Consider the following 24,296-nt stretch of genomic DNA (forward strand, 5'->3'; position numbering starts at 1 on the left):
AAGGTCTTTCACCATTCAATAGATTTCAATGAAGTCACCCCTCATTCTTCTGAATTCCAGTGAATACAGACCCAGAGCCATCAAACGCTCTTCATATGACAAGCCGTTCAAACTAGAATCATTTTCATGAACCTGCTTTGAACCCTCTCCAGTTTCAAAACATTCTTTCTAAGGGGCCCAAATCTGTTCACAATACTCCTAAGTGAGGCCTCACCACTGCTTTATGAATTTTGAACATTACATCCTTGCTTTTATATTCTAATCCTCTTGAAATGAATGCTGACATTACTATTGCCTTCCTCACCACAGGCTCAAACCTGCAAATGAACTTTTACGGAATCCTGCACGAGGTCTGCGAGTCCCTTTGTGCCTGTTTTTGTATTTTCTTTCCATTTAGAAAATAGTCAACTCTTTCATTTCTTCTGCCAAAGTGCATGACCATACACTTCCTGACACTATTCCATCTGCCACTTCTTTGCCTGTTCTCCTAATCTGTCTTAGTCCTTCTGTAACTTCTCTACTTCCTCAAAACTACCTGCCCCTCCCCCTATCTTCATATTGTCAGCAAACCTTGCAACAAAACCATTAATTCCATCATCCAAGTCATTGACATATAAAAAGAATCAGTCCCAACACAGACTCCTGTGGGAACATTAGTCACCAGCAGCCAAGGAGAAAAAGGCTTGCTTTATTCCTGCCATTCAGTCACCGCTTTATCTTTGCTAGAATCTTTCCTGTAATACCATGGGCTCATAGCTTGTTAAGCAGCCTCGTGTGGCAATTTGTCAAAAGGCCTTCTGAAAATCCATATACAAAACATCAACTGATTCTCCTTTGTCTATTCTGTTTGTTATTTCTCCAAAGTATTTCAACAGATTTGTCAGGCAAGATTTTCCCTTGAGGAAACCCTGCTGACTACGGCCTATTTTATCATGTGCCTCCCAGTACCCTGAAGCCACATACTTAACAATCAACTCTCATATCTTCCCAACCATTGAGGTCAGACTAATGGGCCTATAATTTCCTTTCTGTTATACAATATGCCCTCTCTTTGGCTTTTATGTTAGCTTTGACTTCTCTTGTTGTGTCATCTTGCATTTAGAATACTTCCTCCTCTTTGAGATGTATATATCCTGGGCCTTCCAAATTGCTTCCAGAAATTCCAGCCATTACTGCTCTGCCGTCATCTCTGCCAGTGTCCCCTTCCAGCCAACTCCTCTTTTTCAGGGTGAATTTTGGACAAATTATGATCACTTTGATCTTAAGGGTTCTTTTACCATAAGCGCTCTAATCAATTCTGGTTCATTTCACAACACCCAATCTAGAACAGCTGATCCTCTGGTGGGCTCAACCACAAGCTGCTGTAAAAAGCCATCTCATACCATTCTAGAAATTCCACCTCTTGAAATCCTGCACTAATCTGATTTTCCCAATCTTTCTGCATATTAAAATCCCCCATGACTATTGAAACATTGCCCTTTTGGTATGCATTTTCTATCTCCTGATGTAATTTGTAGACCACTTTGTTACTACTGTTTGGGAGCCTCTTTGTAATTCCCATCAAGGTCATTTTACCCTTGCAGTTCCTTACCTGTATCCATAATGATTCAACACCTCCGACCCTATGTCACCTCTTTCTAATGATTTAATTTCAATTTTTACCAACAGAGCAACACCATCCCCTCTACCTTCCTGTTGACTGCAGTTTTGCCCAGTCATCAGCCTCTCCTTCCTTGGAGTCTCAGTACACATTGCCTCTGTTTGTAAACCAACTACAACCACCTCATCCTCAGCACTATCACTCCAGTTCCCATCCCCCTGCCAAATTAGTTTAAACCCACCTGAACAACTCTAGCCAACTTGCCTGCAAGGATATTGGACCCTCTCAGGTTCATGTGGAATCCATCCCTCTTGTACAAGTCATATCTTCCCCAGAAGAGACCCCAATGAACCATAAATCTGAACCCTGCCCCCTGCACCAGCCAAACATTTACCTGCAAAATAATTCTATTCTTGCCTAACTAGCATGTGGCACAGGCAGCAATCCAGAGATTACTACCCTGGTGGTCCCATTTCTCAGCTTTTTACCTAGCTCCTTAAAACCTCCTCACCTTATTATTGGTGCCAATATACACCAGGACATATGGCTGCTCATCCTTTCCCTTGAGAATGCTATGGACCCAATCTGAAAGATCCCTGATCCTGGCACCAGGAGGCAACATACCATCTGGTTGTCTCTATTGCGTCAACGCTTTTCAATCTCCCATTAAGTGTCTAGATTGACTCTCACTACAGAGTTTAAGAGTGTGATCTCCACTGCCACTTGGAATGCTAAAGGGAATGCAAACTTGGGAAAAATAATATTCATCTGAACCCCTCAAGCTATTTTTTTTACTTTTGATTAAAGATCCTTTGCTAACACAGGAATACAAATGGTTTCTTAGTTTGGATAAATGGACTTTTAACTAAAATCATAAAATTGTTAAGCTTATAGTGTAGAAGGCCATTAGCCCACTCTTGTTTTTGCTAACTATATAACTATCTACTGCAATCAGCTTTCCTTCTGTTCAATTTTGTAATATTAGCTTACATCTGCGATTTTTTTTTTGGTAAGTTGTTCCTGCCTGTTATAGCCTGAAGTGGTGGTCGAGAAGGGGATTTGAACTTCTGTTACTTTTCATCTTAATTCTTTATTTATGTCTCTCTTGTTACACCTTCAACAATCTTTGGAAACCACGTGTAGCTTCTCAAAACCATTATGCAGATTTTTGTTGCATTTATTTTGAATTATTTGTGAGTCACTTTTCCATTTTAAGAAATTAAAATCTGCATTAACTTCAGCTGTGTTTAATTTCCCCTCTCCTGAGAATGTAATTTAAACTACAAGTCCACCCTGAAGCATTTATAACAATCAGTTTTCCTACTGAAGGCACAGGGCTTCAGTTAATGAGTATCTACTTGCCTATTAAGGAACTTTTAGCATGGTTGATGTTTAACTAACAAGTGTTCTTTTCTTAGGAGTCCCTTCTATTATTAGTCCTATAAAAGCAGTGTGTTATATAGATACAGGTTTCCCCTGCTATCCAAAAGTAGAGCGTTCCTATGAAACCTTTCATATGCTGAAATGGCATAAAGTGAAGAACCATTAATTTATATGAGAAAAATTTTTGAGCATTCCCAAACCCAAAAAAGAACCTACCAAATCATACCAAATAACACATAAAACCTAAAATAACACTAACATATAGTAAAAGCAGGAATGATGTGATAAGTACACAGCCTACATAAAGTAGAAATAATGTATGTGTAGTGTAGCTTCACTTATCAGAATTGGGAAGATTTAGCCAAAACCAATTTGTAGAAAAAAATCGGCACATGCGCACACACCTGCCCGCGCAAGGCTTCACGGTCATGGTAGTCTTTCTTGGCATAAACACAAGTTTAAAGTGGGCAACACACACAAAAGTTGCTGGTGAACGCAGCAGGCCAGGCAGCCTCTCTAGGAAGAGGTGCGGTCGACGTTTCACGCCGAGACCCGAAGCGGCGTGAAACGTCGACCGCACCTCTTCCTAGAGATGCTGCCTGGCCTGCTGCGTTCACCAGCAACCTTTATGTGTGTTGCTTGAATTTCCAGCATCTGCAGAATTCCTGTTGTTTACGAGTTTAAAGCAGGCGTCTTTTTTCGTAAAAGCGAAAATCCACATTGGGTTTCTTTTGGTTAGCGAAAACAGGTACTAATGTAGGTCTTTTGTAAAAGTGAAGTGGCGTAAAGCGAACTTTCATAAAGCGGGGGACACCTGTAATTTTGGAAATTTAATTAGCCACTGGTTCTTAAAGATGGGAAATTGATTGACACGTTGTTGCATAAGGTTTCTTTCCTGATCATTTCAGGGAGCCAACAGAGCAGCAGATGAAGATCGGGAACGCAGGGAGCGTGAGGAAAGAATGAGACACAGTCGAAATCCAGCAGCTCGTGGATTACCCTCAACTGCCTCTGGAAGACTGAGAGGAAATCAGGAAGTGGCACCACAGACACCGCTTACACCCACGTCTCATACTGGTAAATCATTAACTGAATTTACTTCAGAAGCAGCTGCAAGAATGTCTGAGTCACCTGCTTTATTACGTCGATCATAATGTTGAAATCTTAGTGTGGATTGTTCTAAAAGCAAGGAAGCCTTGCATCTTTCAGTACATGTTCATTCTTAAAGGTTCCATTGTCAAAAAATAAATCAGAAGAACAAATTCAGCTTTAGGGAAACTGGAGTGGTACAGAATGGAAGACTGACACGAATTGGAAATGATTAATTGTGTGCAATATATAAATGAATAAATCAGGAAGTTGTAATTGAAGCGAATACTTAATTGGACACAAAGCACTTTGAGATGTGCTGAGATTGTGAGTGCTATATAAATGCAAGTATTTGCTTTTCAGATAGCATCTAATAATGTATAATCTTATTTCTGTAGCTAAAACAGATTATCTCTGCTTGTATTTATGGTTATATGAATAATTGCTAAGAACTTCAGTTTTGAAAACTAATAAGCACTTGTGTTTTGTTGATTAGTGAATATTGACATGCAGCCAAAAGAAAGGTAAGACAAGAATATTCAGGAATTATCTACAAGTTTTAAGTAAAATGTGCTGGAGAAATTGTTAGAATTTAGCTTTCCAACCTCTTACTTAGTCTGACCCTTTGTAAAATGAATTTTCACATTGCATTACCTGTTAGACTTTTTGAAGACAAGGTTGGGAATCACTGCTTAAAAACACTTCTATTTTGGGAATTCTATCTTGCACTTCACTGCAGATATAGCAGAGGTCTACCAGTGAATCACATCTTGCACTGACTTGCTCTCCCTCTCACCCCCCCCAACTTGAAACGAGCTTTACGCCTCCCTTTTACAGTCTTATGAATCCACAGTTTTTTCCTGATTATAGGAATGCATGATAAAAGGGCAGTCATATTGTCAATCTTTAGACCTATGGTAGTTCTTTAGTATCCTTTTGTTGCATCAGACTCCAGAACACACCCCCAGTATTACCAAAGTGGAGAACTGCACTGAAGTCCTTTCATCTGCTTGATGCCAAATAATTATTTACATTTGGAGCAAGAAGTCCAGCATTGTGTATTCACAATTGGCAGGAAAATATAATTATTATGAAAGTAGGAGATTTTGTGCCATAGATGGAAATTGTGAATTCTAACTGAGAAAGATTCGGAGAAACTCAGATTATTTTTTGATAGAGATTATTAGGATGTTATTTTTCACAATTTTTGCACCTCAAAAATCATTGTGAAGAGCTTGCATTTTTTCAAGTGGATGCATTGCCTTGCTCTTGTCTTGCCTTCTGTTCTTTGTGGATTTGGAATCAGTATTTACCTCACTTCGTTTAACAAAAATCACAGTTGAAACCTTGTACGACTTATAGACATGATTTATCTTTGCACTTAATGTGTTTCTCATTGTCTGTAATTCTTGAGCATTTGACGGCATTTACCAACTCAATCTCCTTGGACATCTCCTTTATAACCCACATTTGTGACTGCTCTTGCTCAGTTCCATTTTGTATCGTTACAATACTGTTTATATTACATTGCTTTCAGTAGCTTCTCCTCCTGAATGCTTCCTTCCACTTAAGTTTTTTCCTTCCTACACTCACACACATTTGGATTCCTTGCTAGCCACCATGTTCTAGAATTCATACGCTGTCTACTGTTTGCCATCCTGAAGTTAAGCTTTCTACCTGTGTGGGAAAAACCAGCAAGGACCTGGCATGGGATTTCAAACACTAGTTCTGCTTCTCCACCATCTTGTTTCAACCCCAAGATTACAATGGAATCTTTGCTCCTAATTGTGATGCTTTTTAAGACAGGTTGTATATTGCCAAGAAGATAAAAAGTCTAATGAAATTTGTATCTAATAGCTGCCCAGATTATATAAATGTATAGATGATTATGGCTTTGCAAGATAGCAGCTAGTCATTTATGATTGAGAAAGGGAATTGCCATTGTGTAGTTAATTCACTGCTCTATGAAGAGAGCTTACTGCAGCTGCCTAAGATACGGCAACTTTTGATTTTTTTAAAATTTTAAGTTCAAAGTGAACTTAAGTGATCTTTTTAAGTAAGAAGATCTCTCATATTTCAGTTGCACATTTAAATTATGATCCGTCAATTTGCAGATCTCCATTTTCAAAATGCTCCATCTATACAAGAGACTAAAATGTTAATCTTTTGAATGTTTTGTGCCTATATTGTTAATTCACTCATATGGACTAATTACTGATATGGGCTTAGTTTGCCAAACCAGGTTAAATCCAACACTGGATTTTGAAATACTGGTGTCTAAAATAATATGTAATTAAATACATGGTTTATAACTGAACTTTTGACCATTTTTTAATTGAATGTTTTAATTGAAATTTGATTCCTGTGGAAAACTGGAGGTTTGAAAATCATTCATGTGAAGCCATAAATTTGTAAATTAAGCATTTAGAAATGGGTTTTTGAAATAGTATCATCTACCATTTTCTGCACAACTAGAGAATGTGCTTGAAATTGATCTTTAAGATACCTCGTTCCTTAGAAATATTACTGGGTCTCAACTGTAAATAGTTAACAAACTTGGACACTTACACCAGACAAACTCTTGCCTCTGAAGTAGGTTGTAATTGATGTCTTGCTGTTTATTCCTTCAGCTAATACATCTCCACGCCCTGTCTCTGGCATGGAACGGGAGCGGAAAGTGAGCATGAGGTTGCATCGTGGCGCAGCTGTTAATGTTTCCTCAACAGATTTGACTGGACGTCAGGACACATCACGAATGTCAACATCACAGGTATATTCCTTGCAAAGCTTTAACTTGAATATGATGCATTTTCTCGTTGCTTTAAGGGATTTTTGAAATTCTGTTGGCTTTAGATGATGCTTTGGCCAACAGTGTAGAAGAAATTAGAAGACCAGCAGTTGTCAATAAAGATGATCAAGGATATGTAAAGATATTCGTAAATACCCAGTTACTTCACCTCTGTCTTTTGGAGAAAGAAACATGCTGGTCTACATGTGCCTCTCACAGCAGAAAAGTTACTTTTAATAAGCCACTTAATTGTACAGGGCAACCTGGATGGACAATAAAATGTTGTAATCGCAACATTTTAAATTGAAGAAAATTCTCTGCAAATTTAGAGTGTTTAAGATGGCATGGCATTGAATGTTCCAATATCAGAAACTTAATTTGGATGTCAACTAAAGAGCACGATTCCTTCAGGTTATTGTTATGTTTAGGGCATGATAAGCTTTGGAATCCATTTAGAACTTCGAAAAATGTTAGCTGAGATTGGGCTAAGAATACTAAATAAAATATAGCTATGTTTTGATCTATCCCATTCATAAAATATTAAGATTCATATTTTTGTTTACATGTTCTCACATTGTGGAACTAAAGTCATACTTTTGCAATTCTTGCCAGCAACTTAATATGGGACTGATACTTGAATCACATCTGTCCTGAAACAGGATATTCTCTGCTGTTCATAGGTTTCTCTGACCATCAATAAAATGCGTGCACTTCTATATTCTGCCATTATTCTTCCGCAAGACATTTAGCTCAAATGTAGATTTTGTTGAAATATGTATATGAAGGTGATCTTGCCCTCTCATTCCAAATATTGATCTCCCATGATTAAATCAATTGCAGCAATTTATTTTGCCCCCTGAATTATTCTCAAGAATACCTCGATGTCGCAGAAGTGCATTGTCAATGCAACAAAAGATAGTGAAATCAGCTACTAACATGCCAGGTGCATTTGTTAGGCTCTGTCATTTATTAGCATTGTCACGGTGCCTGAATAACTTAAGTTAATGAATAAAATATTGGATCTTAAGGAGGCTGCAGTTCGTTATAAATTTACAAAAATGAAATCTAGTTGCCCTGCATAGAAAAATCTGGTTGACTTCTGAACCATGAATCATTCTCATTATTCACATTTATGAAGATCATTGAACATGAATTGTTGCATCATATACAGTGGGTTCCTGTTAATTGGGGCACATTGGGACTAGTATATTTGGCCCAATTAAGCTGCTGCCCCAATTATCCAGTTTCATGGAAACAGTTATAAATAAGATAAATTACTGTTTAACTGAGTAACAAATTATGTATTTCAATGAAATATTAAAAAATCAGAATGCTACCAATACATCTACAGTACTATAAAACAGTATTAGTTCCTAATAGTTATTGACAGAGGAATTGTTCCATTGTATGTATGTCTTTTGGTTGACTGTTAATGAACAAAATTGGTGCAGACAGCTAGTGCAGATAATAGACTGCCTTCTTGCAAGGCTTTCGGCAATTGCATCTTCCAAATCTTCATTTTCATTCTAATATTCAAGATAATTGTGGGTACCTTCAAATGCTTCGTAGGTAATAACTTGTTGAAGTAGTGAAATTGTTTCATTTTCACTCCCAGCCATTTCTGGCATTTCCAAGCCTGAATGCTTGAAACTGCAGCGAGCAATACAGTTCTGAATTGTCTTGCTACATACTTCTCACCAACTATCAGTGACAAAATAAATCACTGCTTTTTAAACACAAACACATGCAAGCGACACTATTTAAAAACTGCTATACACACGGTGTAGTGTCCTTAACGGCCATGCAAGTGCACGTGACTGACACTAATTAGAACCTGTTTGGCAACATTCTGCCGTCCCAATTAAGTGATACAGTGTCCCAAATAATGGGATTTCCGGCTATTTTCTCAATGACAGAGGTGTCCAAATAAGTGGCTGGCCCAATTAACCAATGGCCAAATTAACCAAATTAACTGTACTAAAAGTGAAAGAGAATCTCATAATAGCACAATGTTTTGGGAAAACTTTGGGAAAAAGTGACTGATTGGAAGATCTTTGCTTTGCTTGCGCATCAGGTATATGTTACTCACTCGGGCAGTTTACATATATTTTATGAGAAAGTTCCATTTACATGCTTTCTGCATTCAGTATTATTTGGTTTCCCTATAGACTCTCATAAGTACACAGATTTTTTACAATTCTGTTGTGCTCATGGCCCTCAACGAATAATCATAATTTACCTCCGCATGTGCACAGTCACACTTGCATAGAAGTATGAGTGTGCACACAAGAAGACAACTGTACCTCTGAGCATGATTTTACAAACTCGTACAAAGTGGAGGGTAGTGACAAATACCTGTAATCGTTGGCCAAAGTAGTCTATTGCATTTTGTGGCTGAAAGAATGAGACTTTGGGAGTCCAATATTTGCGTTCAACATCTATTGATGTACATTCAAAAACAATATTTTGAAGAATTCCTATGAATTCAAGAGCATATCTGGTGTGGTGCAGTTTATGACCTTAATTTATATTTTTTTACTAAGCCTTTGTATTAAATTGATAATATTTTTAAATGCAATTATGAGACAAAAAGCAGTTTCAGGCCTTAATAGGAAAATAGGCTGATTTTTAATATAGAATAATGGCTCCAGATGAGTTGGACTATTCTTGTTCTAAGTTTAAGGCATATTTGTTCAGTTCCCTTTTCTATATTCCATTTGCAGCCAACCTTATTCAAGTTTTTAAAACAAAGTAGGAAGTGGGTCACAAGAAAAATCTGTACTCTTATCAGATGGACCTCTAGAGTAAAATTTGCATTTCTGCAAAAGCCCTCATCTCATGTTTCAATCATGGGTGTAATTTGGGAGCTCTGTTAATGATAAAAATGAACATGTTGAAAGTTCATTTTGTGTAACATTTGCTTGAGAGGGGAATTGCTGCCTCAAATGAATTCACTGTGGTGCATCAGAAATAGATTAACCCTGTTTCTGCACTCTGTAGCAACACTTTTCAAAAAAGGAATGAGTGACTTTGAGTATTGTTGAACTGAACCGTGCAGCCTTTTCTTTGTTAGTTACTATGTGCGTGGATGAAACTTAAAAGTCGTCAGTTTTGACATTTATACACAGCAAGTGAGTAGTTGTCAGCGGATATTGATGAAATTGCATATTTAGTTACACACATTAGAGGAAGTTGCACAGTGTCCTGATTGAGAGCCAAAAATTATTTACATCATCTGTGTTCTCTCCGTTTCCCACCCACCTCAAAACATCTCAAATATTACTTATCGTTACACGTAGTGAAATAAATAGACATTGTATTATCTGATTTTTCCTTTACAGATGTTTCTGGATGAGTTACGTTGGAGGTTGTGAGGATGCATTTCTGGTAATTGTAAAAGAGAACTCGCAGCCCATTGGTGCCAAAAACAGGAATCCTTATTTTAAAAAAAATAATCCATTCATTCAATGAAAGTTTTATGTCCAGTGTGATATGTTACACTTCCAAATAATTTAAATTTTCAAATTATTACTTGATTTTTATGTAGATAGCATCTTTTTCATGAGTGCTTATTTATCAAACAGGCCCAAAAAAGTTCTGTAAAAAAAACATTAAAAACTTGAAAGTCACCAACTTTTTAATGAGATATTTATGAAGTAATTTTACACTTTTAAAGCTTCCTTGAAAATTGTACATCTTCCTCATTTCCCTTTTCACTTGTGTACAGACCACTAATATGGAGGTGATAATCATCTCTTAGCTATCAGTGTCTGGATTATTTTCATAAAAATGGAAAAGTGCATTGCAACAATTTTTGGGTTTGCAGCAGCCATGCTGGTTTGGCTTGTGGTGAACTAGTGTGCTCTATCTGTGTGTAGGCTGGTGATCTGTGCTTCTCTGCTGGTGATTTGTGCTTCAATCAGAGTGAAGTCTGCTTGCATATTATGCAATACTGGAATGATTTCTGAGTGTTTTTGTACATAACTCAAAGCACAAGAAGAATGTGCATTATCTATATCACAGGTGTGCAAACTCAGGATTTGGGCAATAGTAACAGTTTAGGATAAAGTGGGATTCATTTGTTGTCCTAAATCATTTGCTTGCATGTATAGGGATATTTTTTGTTTTCCAGGGATTTTTGTATTAAAAATACTTAACAGTTTGGATATTAGTTACTAATTGTCATAATTTCACTAATTTAAAGTATTCTATTTTCTCTTATTCCCAACTTTTTGAATTTGAGCACATCAGAGCTCAAAAGTTAAAATATTCACATCCTATATGATGTTTCAAATGTTGTAACATAAAGGACCAAGGATTGGAAGGTAGTTTTAAATGAGACAGGTTATAGTGGAGAGTAGGTCAAATTGCCTTGAGTGCTACGGTATTTTTAAGACGGTCATGAGAGCATCATAACAGAAGTATTAACTGGGTTAGATATTGCTGTTATAGTACCTGGGAATATGTTCTCCACAGTGCCGTGAAAAAAAAATCGCATTTCCCGTGAAGAATATCAACTTTGCTGTACGGATCTAAGGATGAACTTTTTTTAGAATATATTCACAGACTTCTAAATGCAATGTGGTCATAGAATAACAATAAATAGATGATTCTATGATAAAGGCATATCTTGTAGTTGTGATCGCAATAGTTTTTTTCCCCCATTGCAGTATCTATCCTGTAGAGCCCCCATTGAAGCTGGGGATAATTAACGATGTTTATTACAGCAAATTGTAATCTTGCTATGTCTCCAAATTTTTCTATTTGGTGTTACCAAATTATAAGTAATGCCTTTTAACTTCCTTTAATTTTCCATTTAACAACAAGCTTTCAACGTTTTAAAATAAAATGGAGCACCTATTCAAATCGTCTTGGGATTGCTTAGGTCGTTGTTGTAACATTCAGAATGTAAAATATCTTAAAAACCTTCATGGCAATGTTATCAAATAAATAGAATTAAGACCAGAACACATTATGAGTGATCAAAAAAAAACACAATCAAGGAAGTTATTCTGTAGATACATATTAAAGTACAGTTGCAAGAAAAAGTTAACATTTTGCAATTACATGATTTTCTGCATTAATTACTCATAAAATGTGGTCTGATCTCCATTTAAGTCACAATAATAGACAAACACAATCTGCCTAAACTAATAACACTCAAATAGTTGTACTTTTCATGTCTTCAGTGAACACATTATTTCATCTTTCACCATCCAGGCTGGAAAAAGTATGTGAACTCTTATACTTAATAACAGATAGAACCGCCTTTAGCAGCAATAACTTCCACCAAACATTTCCTGTAGATGCTGTTTACTTTAGACCATTCCTCCAAACAAAACTGCTGCAATTTGTCAACATTTCTGCAATACCTTGCATAAACAGCACTTTTCAGGTCATGCCACAGGATCTCAATTGGGTTAAGGTCTGGATTCTGACTTGGCTATTCTAAAACTAGAATTTTCTTCTTTTTTAAACCATTCTATTGTTGATTTACTCATGTTTTAGATCATTGTCTTGTTGCATCATCCAACTCCTATTAAGCTTCAGGTGACAGACTGCTACCCTGACATTCTCCTTTAAAATGTCTTGATAATTTTGAATTCATTGTTCCCTTAATAATTGCAAGTTGTCCAGGCCCTGAGGAAGGAAAGCAGCCCCAAACCGTGATGCTCCTTCTGCCATGCTTCACAATTGTGATGAGGTTTTGGTGTTGCATAGTAGTGTGCATCTCTTCCAAAAAGTTCAACTGTTGTCTCATCTGTTCACAGGACATTGTCCCAGAAGCGTTGTGGAACATCCAGGTGGTCTTTTGCAAGCTTGAGGCTTGCAGCAATGTTTGTTTTGGAGCGCAGTGGTTTCCTCCGTGGTGTCCTTCCATGAACACCGTTCTTGTTCAGTGTTTTTCTTACAGTGGACGTATGAACAGAGTCTTTAGCAAGTTCTAGAAATTTCTTAAGATCTTTAGCTGTTACCGTTGGATTCATTTTCTTTTACCTCCTTCAGTGCTGCACGTTGTGCTCTTGGTGTGATCTTTGCAGGATGCCCATTGCTAGGGAAAGTAGCAACAGTACTGAATTTCCTCCATTTGTAAACAATTTCTTACTGTGGACTGATGAACACTCAAGCCTTTAGAAATGCTTTTGTAGCCTTTTACAGCTTCATACGTCTCTACAATTCTTCTAATGCCCTCTGAAAGTTGTTTTGATCAAGGCATGGCGCACGTAAACAGATCTTTCTTGAAGAGCAGGCTCTGTCAGTAACCTGACTTTGTGTGTCTTTTCTGTAGAGCAGGGCACCTCTACAACCCACACCTGCAATCTCATCTCATTGATTGGAACACCTGACTCCAGATAGCTTTTGTAGAAGGCATTACCCCAGTGAACCTTTTTGAACTTAAAGTCTGTGATTGTTTAAATGGTGTATTCAGTACTAACGAGGAGTACAATTGTTAGTGTGTTATTAGTTTAGGCAAATTGTGTTTGTCTTTTTGTGACTTAAATGAAGATCAGACTACATTTTATGAGTATTTAATGCAGAAAGCCAGGTAATTGCAAAGGGTTCACAAGATTTTACTTACAACTGTAGTTGAAGGTGGTTATGAGGGCAATTAGGGAGATAGAGGCCGTGGAGAAGCTTTATTTCAAGAGTACATCCTCCCTGTGGAATGTGTGGGTTTTCCCCAGGTACTACAGTTTCCTCCCACGGTCCAAAGATAGATTAATTAGTCATTGTAAATTGTCCTGTAATTAGGTTAGGGTTAATCAGGGATGTTGGGCAGTGTAGCTCGAAGGGCCTACTCCTTGCTGTATCACTAAAATAAAATAAATAAATCAAGTAACTTAAATTTTAGCTAATGTCATTGATTTGACAAATATGGTGAAACTGATTACAAGCTGCAAAAATTTGGTTATTCACATTTTTGTATCATAAATTATTGGTGGCTTATGAAAGCAAACAATAGCGGAAGCAATTGTTGTCTTTTTTTTTGGTACTCCTGTGCATGATGGTTTAGGTGACAAGAAGATCATAGACGTAGAAGTGGATGACCAATAGTAATATGCAGTGGATGATAGTGTGGATATTTTGTTAATGTTAATCTTAGACAGAGATGCCAATCTTGTGTATTAACTGATTCAATCAGATGTGATTGGGTTTGGCTAATATTAAAGAATTTGGGCAACAGCTTTACTCTTTCCCTATATTAACTGGGGGAAATTTCAGCTCTAAGGATATTTTGGGAGTAGTGGGAGATAAGTGATGATGTGAGAGTGGAGCCTGCAGTGTTCCACATGATGTTGTCAATGTGCAGCTGAGAAATGGAATAAGGGTGAATAAACTTTCAAAACTCTCATCTCTCTGGTTTGACAATCAATATGTCTTCATCTGAACTTTGTTATAACTTTGTTACACTGCAGTATGAGGAGTGTATTGTTTTCAACTTGTGGAAATTAAAGGATTCACACCAGGTTATTGTCTTGTTCAGTTGGTTTATAAGTGTACAGAAGTTTATAAACTGCTTTGGAAAACCATTTGTAAGATGTTGCTTGGGTTTGTGCTTTAGTGTTGATTTTTAGTGCCTAGCATATTGTTACGTACCCCGTAACTGGGTTGCCAAACCAGCAGAAATGGATCACTCAGTTGGAGTCTGGATTACTAGAACTAAGAAAGTTTTATTAAAGAAACAAGCAACACAGTACTCTAATCAAAAGGATAATAAATGCAACAGTTCAGCAATGATAAACACACATGTACAGAGAATTAAGATAACAGGATCAATCAAGCTCTATCGTTGTCTAGGGGTAAATGACCAGTTTCAAAGTGACGCAAAGTTCAGTTCAGTTCGCAGTAATCGCTGCCGTGGGAGATGGACAGTGTGGGGGAAGGAGAGAGAGAGCAAAACGAATGAATATTCAAACGGCTTCCACACAGACCTTCGCAGTCAGCTTTCGGGCGAGCCCTTTTGTGATGTCATCTGAGGTCACCGACCGTAACCCCCTCCGTTTCCAGATACGATCGTTTCTCTGCGGTGAACCCGGCACCCAGGCAAAGGTGGACACACACCAGGTTCCCGCCGATCGTGCCTTTCCACCCTGTGCGTCTATGGCCTGGTCCCGCAACCGGCCTTCCAAAACTTCCCACCGACTTGTGGGAGACGCACCGCTTCCAGGGTCTCGTTACCTCAGGTGTCGTGTGTATTGCCTTAGCGAACCTGTCCCTTTTTATCCACCTGCTGGGGTATCGCCTGTCCATCACTTCAAACAGTTCAGGGTTCAAAGGGGGAGCCGATCTTGACAGCTCCCCTTCTGTTACCCTCTCCCGTCCCTTCATTAACATCTCCAAATGCTGCTCCATTGTTTTCCTTATCTCTCTTTCTCCTGAAGACAGGTGGCAGACCAACTGCTGATCCCACTGGTGCCAGCCCAGGCCAGCTAACATCTTAATTTATGTGTATTCTCGTCACAATATATAACTAGAAATTACCCAACATTAGTTTATCATGCTACTTTACCAAGAGATGTCCAAAGTTGGATAACCTTAATTAATTTAAAGAGAACAATTATCAGTTTTCTGTCTGTATTAGTTAAAATGCTGCCATTGCGTGTACCCTAATTTGTCCATTGGTGATACTGTCCTGGCTGTTATGAAACAATTAGTTTATTGGTGTAGAATGGGACCTATGTTCTTACAATAAATTCAGCATGGTCCCCATTTCCAAGCTCTGCAATATGTCCAACATGCTAATTTAAATGAATACATGATTACTGGAGTATTACAGCTCATTGTTTACGTTGGTTTTGTCTGGGTATGGCAAAGATTACAATTGGTTGTCTTTTCCCCCACATCAGAATAGCCTAACCTTCGAGCATCATGGCATGTAACTGGTCCACACGCATTGAAGGCAGCACTGGGTGAGTTTATCTCAATCCCATCTCTTTAAAGTAGAAGAGATTGAGGATGGAAGGCAAATTTTCCTAAGGATCAAATATAAATACTTCAAAGTGCCATGAGCTTTCCACTAATTACATTCTGCATCCAAGATGCTTCCTCAGTTATTTCAGGTAATTATTGATGAGTTCCTCTTTATGTAAAGGTTTGCAGGAAAAATATGTAGAGTATGTGCTTTGTTCACACTCAACTAAACAGTGGATCAATACAAATTTGTATTTGATCCATGAAGGAAGAAGACACTGACTATCTTGGGAGTCTTCAGCTCTTATTACAGTAAAGCTATATATTAAATATGGTTTCAGAATTTCCAACAATTTCAGAAGATTTCAAAACTAGCTCTGGGCAACTGGATGTTGATAGATGTGTAACTATCCATTCTATGCTGCTTCCATGTGATAATACAGTGAGATGGCAAGGCTGGTCAAACTTGGCCTTTTTAAACAATTGACGGGATATCGATGAGCATAGACTATCCAGCAAGTTGTTTAGCATGTCTTTATGTCTGGTTCAGTTGGAGGAGGTGGAGTTGAGCTGAATTCAGATTTTTGCGAAGGATGTCAGACAGTGGCTTCAATCTTTCTAAATGTTTGCCAGTATGAACAAAGCTGAGAACTAAATTTATATTTGATGGACATCTGGGTTTATAATATGCATGCACTTTTGAAGCAACATTAGTAGTGATAATATTTTGAGGGTTAGGGTGTAGGGCATTTTTTGCTTCATTTTTACATTGCAGGTCTGTTTATGAAAAAGCTTCAAGCATGGACATTGAAAGTATTTCAACATCTCCATGCTAAAAATGGAAGATCAGGTGGATTTTTTTGACTATATTGCTTGGTGCTTTACCCTAACCACTGCAGATCTTTAACCTGCTTGTAATCTTGCAACCTTCCCTCAAATTGCACTGTGGCTTCTCAAATATTTTGGCGTTTGCATTATCCAGTTTGCGTTGATGTAGACCACTTCTGCAGTGATACTTGATCTTTTGAAAGTTTTGGCTTGACCGGTTTGATCTGCTTGTGAAGTCTTGTTGCACAATGTCCTGCTCTGATCCATTGCGTAGTTCAACACTGAACTTTCTGCATGAGAGAATGTTGCAAGTGTTACTATACTTTTGTGTTCAAAACAAATTTGATGGGAGAGAAATGTTATTCTAAAATTTCTTTGTACATTTACACTGGTTGTGTGTTAATTTACATTGGCTCATAAGTGAATGGATCTTTAAAGGTAGCATTCTTTAATTATCAATGATTGCATAAAGTTTAAAGCAACTACTTTTTTATTAAAGAAAAAAGTGGTAGCTATGAGTATTGATACAGACTTTCAGAAGAAATAGCTAAAGCTGTTTCTTGAATGTATTAATTTTTAATTTTAACTTGTCTTTAGTTCTTCCTTGTAAACTCTTCACCAATACTACAGAAGCAGCTGTCACGAAACAAACATTGCTCTTTTTCACTTTTATAAATGCTTATAACTAACATTGCAGTATTGGAAGTGTATTGAGATGAATATTAGCTGTTCAGTTACACACTGAGTTGCAAGCTACCAAGTGATTTGCATAAATCTGTAAATTACTCTAATTTGACATCCCCATTTAGGATGGTGAAATTTTGACTATTTGGAATTTTGTGTAATCATTGCTAAAATATATTTAAATGTTAATGTACATCTGAAGTTTAAATACTGGAGAAAATTTAAACCATGACTTTATCACTTAATCATTATAAAATGAACATTAATGAATAGTCTTGAATCTTTAACCCTTTGGAGTGATGCAAATTAGTCAATTGTTTGTCCCCTGCAGTAAACTATCATTTTTACACAGTTTTGTATAGTTTTCATTAAAATGATTCAAATTTTCTGATCATTATATTGTTATGGTTCTCACAAATTACCTTACAGAAGATGGTTAATATTCATTAAAGGCTGAAATACCTTCTCATCCAAGGTAAAGGGGTAAATGTCAATTCATTTTCCTGCAAATCTGCATTTACATGTTCATCATGCTTCAAGGCTGAAGAATATTTTAAGTCTGTTAATGATTTTGCTAGAGAATATTTTAGCTGCATGTGTGTGAAGCCTGCAAATCCCGAAAGTTAATTTCAAAGTGATTATTACAAAGTTGTAAACAAATTTATTTTAATTGTATATATTTTTAATTCATTTGGAAATCCCATGCTTTTACAACTAAGAAATGATTAGTACTGTATTGAAACACCTTTCTCTGTGTTACCATTGTCAACTTTATATTTAAAGTATATTTTGACAAATTCCAATGGAAGTTTAAGAAGCAAGATTTTATTTTGTACTTTCAATGTCAAAATATTGATGGTATTTCAGCTGAATTCCATATTCTGTATCTGAATGGTACTTAATCCGTACTTGCGACAAACAGACCTCCTATGTGTACTATAGACCCACACAGGGAGATGCATATTGCCATACAAAATACCCAAAAATGGCATTTCATCTGTCAGTCAAGTTTTTGAAGTAGGTTAGGAAGATTTCTTTATCAATAGGGAGTTAGGATGAGTATTTTTTATTTAAATTTGTGTTGTTTTAAATAAAGTAGAGCTGCTTTGTCAATTACCCAGGCTTTTGAGCAGCTGTCTGGTATTGTTTTGAGCTGCCCTAATAGGCAAGGCCCATGTGTGCTGGTCCAGGATCAGCAAATGCATGCTTCCCGTAAACTTACAATATCAATACTTTTTTTTGAGTTCAAGATGTCACTGGCGAGGCCAACATTTATTGTTCATGTCTATTCATGGGGATCTTACGGAAATTCTGCAGAATCATTACTTGGGAGTTCAACTGTTGCATTTTAAGATTAACCCTAATGGACTTGGCATTTTTGACTTTCACTCTTTGCTGCTTCTGATTATACAGTGAAATACAGATAGGAGTTTACAGGTCCAGAGATTTGTCTTCCATTCAACTGTCTGGCATTTCTGTGAATTTATTCCTTAATTGTATTTTTATGGTCTCTGAATTTGTTCACAATTTTTGTACAAATATTTGCAGAATTATTAGAATTTTTTCTTGCTATGTCCACAAAAAAATCGGGTTACGATGGCTTGACCCTTTTGTTTCATAAACCATCTAGTATATCAACTAGCCTGTATTCTCCCGCAGAAGTTGCCAGCTCTTTAATATGTACCAAATATTTTTGAAGTTGATGATTTGTTTAATGTGTTTTTAAAATTTGGATGTCTGCTGGGCTCTAATCGCTTCATGGAGAAAGTGTTAAGGAAAGTAGATATTTGGTTCAAATCCTGCTTTTTATGCATTTTGTTTCACATATTGTTTTCTATATTTCCCAATCAATATATATTGATAGTTACTCAGTACCACTGTGGGGAAACCTATTGGACCTTAATGCTTATAAAAAATTAATTTAGTTTCTGTTTGTTTCTTTGGATAGATCCCAGCCCGGGTGACTTCCAGCGGCATCCATTCCGCTGTTCCTCGATGAAAGTGACTCAACCATGGAGGGTGGACAATGCATGGCTGATGTCCCATTATAATCTTGAAATTCATGACCCCCTACAAAGCCAACCGACAAAGAAAAGCTCTTGATACCTTTAACTAAAGTGCAGGAAGGAAACTTTAAAAAGTTTTTTTTAGGAACATCTTCGCAAGGAGACCTTTTGCCTGACTGCAGTATAAAATACAAATTAAAAGATTGTTCTCACTGTCAACAGCAGGGGCTCTAAAGACGGTTTACAGAATTTACCGCAAATAGAATAGATATCGCCATCCCTTCTCCTTCCATGATTGGCGTTATGTAGCCTTTTATTACTCTACTGTACAACTGTAGACCTATACCTGGTTTAAATATTTTGTATCACCCTGCTAAAATTGAAAGCAGCATCTATGTAGATAAGTAGAATGTTGTCCTGCTTTTATGTCTGTGGTGCTCTATAGGTTTGAGAATCTGAAATGGAATTGACTGACTTGAAAAATCCTGTAATACATAGGGTTGGCAGTGAGTGTTTGTGAATTTAAAAAGCAGCTGATTTTATTTAAAGCTTTTTCCAGTCTTTTGTATTAAACTTGAGTTTAAAATGTTTTTGGTAGTACACTGTAACAATTAATGTTTTTTGGTTTAGTATCTAGATTTGTTTGCACACTTTTAACTTCCACATTTTATTTTTGTCATAAAAAGCTGAATGATCATTGGTGCCAGTGGCCATTTAGTGTCTTGTGGAAGAGGCTGACAACTTAACTGGCAAAAGCAGTGTGGAATAAAAAGGCAGTGCCAAGGCTTATCAAAAAATGTGACCTTAAAAATGAAAATGTGGAAGAATAAAGATTTTTTTTTTAAAAAAGTAAAGGTAAAGCTGTGTTTTGGTGAATTATTTTTTAAATTTCTGATTAGTGTTGGTACATAGTTTGTTCTCGGGAATACTTGTCCTAAGGACTTAATAGCATCTCCATTAATCATTTAGGCATAGAGAAGTATTTTAAAAAGCTGTGAAGGATTTGTACAGTTAAAAATGTGAATTCTGCCATTAGCTTAAAAGGGGGCTGATGAAATTTTACATTCCAGTGCGCATGCTTCAAAACTTGTATCTTGATTTTGTTTTAATGTTTATACGTGACAAAAGTGAATCCAGCTCAGTTTTTTTTTATTAAGCTAACTGGGTTTCAGCCTAAAATGAAATTTTATAACATTCTTGCCATTGGTGTAGCTTCCAGATGGCACATTGAAGGAATGGAGGAAGTAGAGCCTAACTCATGAATGGGTGTGTGCTTCATCAAATGCACAGCTTGGTTTCTTTGTTCGGTTCTTTTTTTTTGTTTATAACAGTCACGTTTGTATTTCACCAGCCTCTTGGGAGGCGGCATGAAAGGGTATCTGGTGAACAGTAAGAAATGCCTTACCATTTATGCATGCGCACTGACGTGTTAAAACAGGAGCACAGCTAAGCTGGCATTGCTGCATTAAGATTCTTCCCTTCATTTCAGCAGTCCCATCATTTAATTTTGTAAATGTGTGTGGTTAAATTAATGTTTCCCATGAGAATCAATGTTTTCTTCCTAACTGGTGGTGCCTCCAAGACAACGGGCTCTTCCAATTTTTCTTTTGTGTGGATGGACCATCGTTATCTCAGGTGGCTGGCTTCCCCTCTGTAGAATGTCTGTGTATAATGTGTAATGGTAACAAAATACTGGTAACCTATTTGTATTGCAGCTGTATTTGTGTACTTTAAAAATGTAAATAAATTCATAATAACTTGTAATGGGTTCTCTGATTTGTTCTAAAATTTGGGGTTTGGAAATCTTCTTAACCTACAGATTTGAGTATTTTCATATTTTCTTCAACAATGAGCTAAACACCAATCTTCCCTTCTCTAAGAGTACATCCACACAACGCCGGATAATTTTGAAAACAAAGCCTTTTCTCTTCGTTTTGGCCCTCCGTCCACATTGAAACAGCGTTTTCTTCCCCCGAAAACGGAGCTTTTCTAAAACACTCTCCAGAGTGTGTAGATTTGAAAACTATTCTTCCGCGTTGCAGTGTGGACGGGGTAAATGGAGATATCTGAAAATGTTGTCATGACAACACCACAACAACAATGCTTTTTCTGCTTCTGCCGATTATAATGCGCAGTCGGTGTGAATGGCGTGAGAGTTAAATTGTAAAGTGAGCTTTTTTGACTAGATCCCCTAAATTCATTTGATTGAGTCTATCTTTAAAAATATTAATGTCAGAAATACTGCGCAGGTCTGGTGGCAGAAGATTCCAATCTCTTGTTGATCTTGGGTAGAGGACAGCTTCGTGCATGTGTTGTTTACTTTATGTCTACGTTAATAGTTTGTTTGGAATTAAATATCTCCACGTTCTCCATTGCTTTGCTGACTTTGTAGTCGTTTGTAACTCGCAGAAACAGCTCGACTCCATTGTCTGTCTGAATGAAGAAGTCCAGTCTGATTTTTCCAGCGGAGGTTTTCTTTATATTCCTCGAAGACATTGTTGAAAATTTTCTTTCGCTGTTGTTGGTACTCTAGTTTTTAACCAATGGAAATAGCACAACGGCGCCGCGGAAACGTAAATATTATACTGTTTCCTCTTCGCTTATTTTCTGTAGATGTGTCTGCATATGCCCAGTAGTAGATTTGCCTAAGTATCTGTTTTAGTGTGGACAGAGATATTGTGAAAAACACGTAGTGTGGAGGCCGTTCATTTTTACTCGAAACCGGCGTTTTCAAAATTATCTGGTCTAGTGTGGACGTAGCCTCAGTTATGTGGTAAATATTTTTTTATTGGAACCATGGATACATTTATATTTGAAATAGAAGCTTTGTTCCATCACGTCAAAGAAAGAGGGTTGTTCAGTTACATTCAACATCAAGACTTGAGTGCTTTAACAAATTAACACTTCATCTTCAGGAGAATACAGATTGATGAAGAATTTCTCTTGGGTTACCAAATGATTGTTACTGAGCCACAATTTTTAACAAATTTCCACTTTCCTTAGGTATGGGGTGTTTGGGGTGGAATAGCTTTTTATGGTTAATAGCCATCTGGTTATTGGTGCATTTCCCTTGGCCAGTATATATCATGATGCTACTGGGTTATATTATCCTGCAACATTGCTACAAGAATGATGATAAATGTTTCTATTTTATAAAATTTAAGTATTACTGATAAATGGACTTTTTCTTTGAAAAGCAATTTTAGTGCACTTTAATTACTCATACACAGCAATACACTTTGTGTAATGACAGCCATTTGTATTGATTTAAAACTTCTTGTTTAATAATATGGACATCTGATAATCATATATTATTAATCTACATTTAGAGCAGCTCTTATAGTAAGTATTGAAGCAATGCCCAGTAATTAAATATTTTAATTATTGCATTGACATAGACAGATTTTTGAAAAGTCTAAAAACCTGTCCTAAGTTTCTACCAACTGTTTCTACCATGCATTTAGAGTACTGGTTAGTTTCATTGATTTTTCTTTAAAAAAACGGTGAATTGTAGATATAGGCTGACCACAAAAAAATGTTTTGAATCACTTTTTGTTAATTTGTTCCTATGACTTTAAAAATTCATGGTGAATTTTGGCGTGGTGAAATTTGGATACCTTCACATCTAATAATTAACTATAGGCGCAAATATACACTGCTTAAAGCTAAGTACAGTGGAGTCTGGTTAATCGGGCCATCGTTTAATAAGGGCAGCTGCTTATTTGTGACAACACTTAACAAAACAAATCGAGAATATAGCTGGGATTCCCTTACTTTATTTGGGGACCCTATGCTGCTGATTTGGGACAGAAGACTCGCTGAGCAGTTTCTATCTTGTGTCTCAGTTGCATGTGATTGTCTGGCCGTTAGACATTACACCATGCTAAGACCAAACAGCTTTTAAATGATGCCAGTTGCATGAGCTCAAAAAGCAGTGATTTTGGTCACTGATAACTGGTGAGAAATAAGCAGAACTGTTTTGCTCAATGTGGTTTGGAAATGCCTGAAACAGCCAGGAGTGAAAATGAAACAGTTTCACTACTTTAACAAGTTAGAAACTTTGAAGGTATCAATAATCATCTAGAATGTTACCTTTGGTCCCCCTTTGGACACTCAGCCCTTACCTGTGGTTCCAAGTAACTGCATGTAACAGCGGCCACACCCCAGTACAGTGCTTTGACAGGCCGGCTAAATCAGGTGAGGGAAGGCAGTGGATCTCATATCCCAGTGAGATAGGGATATAAACATGAGAAAATCTGCAAATGCTGGAAATCCAAGCAACACACATAAAATGCTGGAGGAACTCAGCCTGCCAGGTAGCATCTATTGGAAAAGAGTAAACAGTGGATGTTTCGGGCCAAGATCCTTCACGTGCCTGCCCTAGCATGTAAAGTCAGCTCTGGTGGACTGGAGGAATAACCTCTTCAGGAAGATCCAATGGCCCTGGAAGGCAGTTCTGCAACATTGCAGGAGAGTGAAAGGCATTACAAGGCACAGAAATAGTCATGGTCATCCACTGCAACCATGGAAGACCCCAGTTGTGACGTCTACCCATCCCACTGGACCTGGACTTCCAAGGCCAAGAGAGTGGAGCTGCCCCAGTGCAATGACTTTTCCTGTTTTTAAAAACAGGTTTCTTGTCATCGCCAGATATGACAGACAACTACAAGTAGTGTTCAAATTTGTTCTGTATTTTATTCAAATACCTAATTTGTTACTCAGTTAAACAGTAGTTTGTCTTTTTTTTATACCTTTTTAAACTATTTCCGTAAAACTGGCTAATTGGACCTAAAAGTGCTGGTCCCAATGAACAGCATCTGCTGTATACCTGAGATACAGTGGCATGCAAAAGTTTGGGCACCCCTGGTCAAAATTTCTGTTACAGTGAATAGCTAAGCGAGTAAAAGATGACCTGATTTCCAAAAGGCATAAAGTTAAAGATGACACATTTCTTTAATATTTTAAGCAAGATTACTTTTTTATTTCTATCTTTTACAGTTTCAAA

At 37.1% G+C, this 24,296-nt stretch overlaps 1 protein-coding gene across 3 annotated transcripts in view; it reads left to right on the forward strand.

The window, feature by feature from the left end:
• Positions 1–21,066, forward strand: part of LOC134360264 (casein kinase I) — a 52,190-nt gene extending 31,124 nt beyond the window's left edge. Inside the window, exons 7-10 of one of the 3 annotated variants that reach the window (XM_063074412.1) lie at positions 3,892–4,060; positions 6,703–6,842; positions 10,202–10,247; positions 19,234–21,066. In XM_063074412.1, the coding sequence (XP_062930482.1) occupies positions 3,892–4,060; positions 6,703–6,842; positions 10,202–10,234 (342 nt within the window). In that variant the 3' untranslated portion in view covers positions 10,235–10,247; positions 19,234–21,066. Of the gene's footprint in view, positions 1–3,891; positions 4,061–6,702; positions 6,843–10,201; positions 10,248–15,709; positions 15,773–19,233 lie in introns of all 3 variants that reach the window. The other 2 variants (XM_063074411.1, XM_063074410.1) reach the window with 2 other exon arrangements.
• The last annotated feature ends 3,230 nt before the right edge of the window (positions 21,067–24,296 follow it).

This window comes from Mobula hypostoma, chromosome 22 (genome assembly GCF_963921235.1).
Source record: "Mobula hypostoma chromosome 22, sMobHyp1.1, whole genome shotgun sequence".
Classification (NCBI taxonomy): domain Eukaryota; kingdom Metazoa; phylum Chordata; class Chondrichthyes; order Myliobatiformes; family Myliobatidae; genus Mobula; species Mobula hypostoma.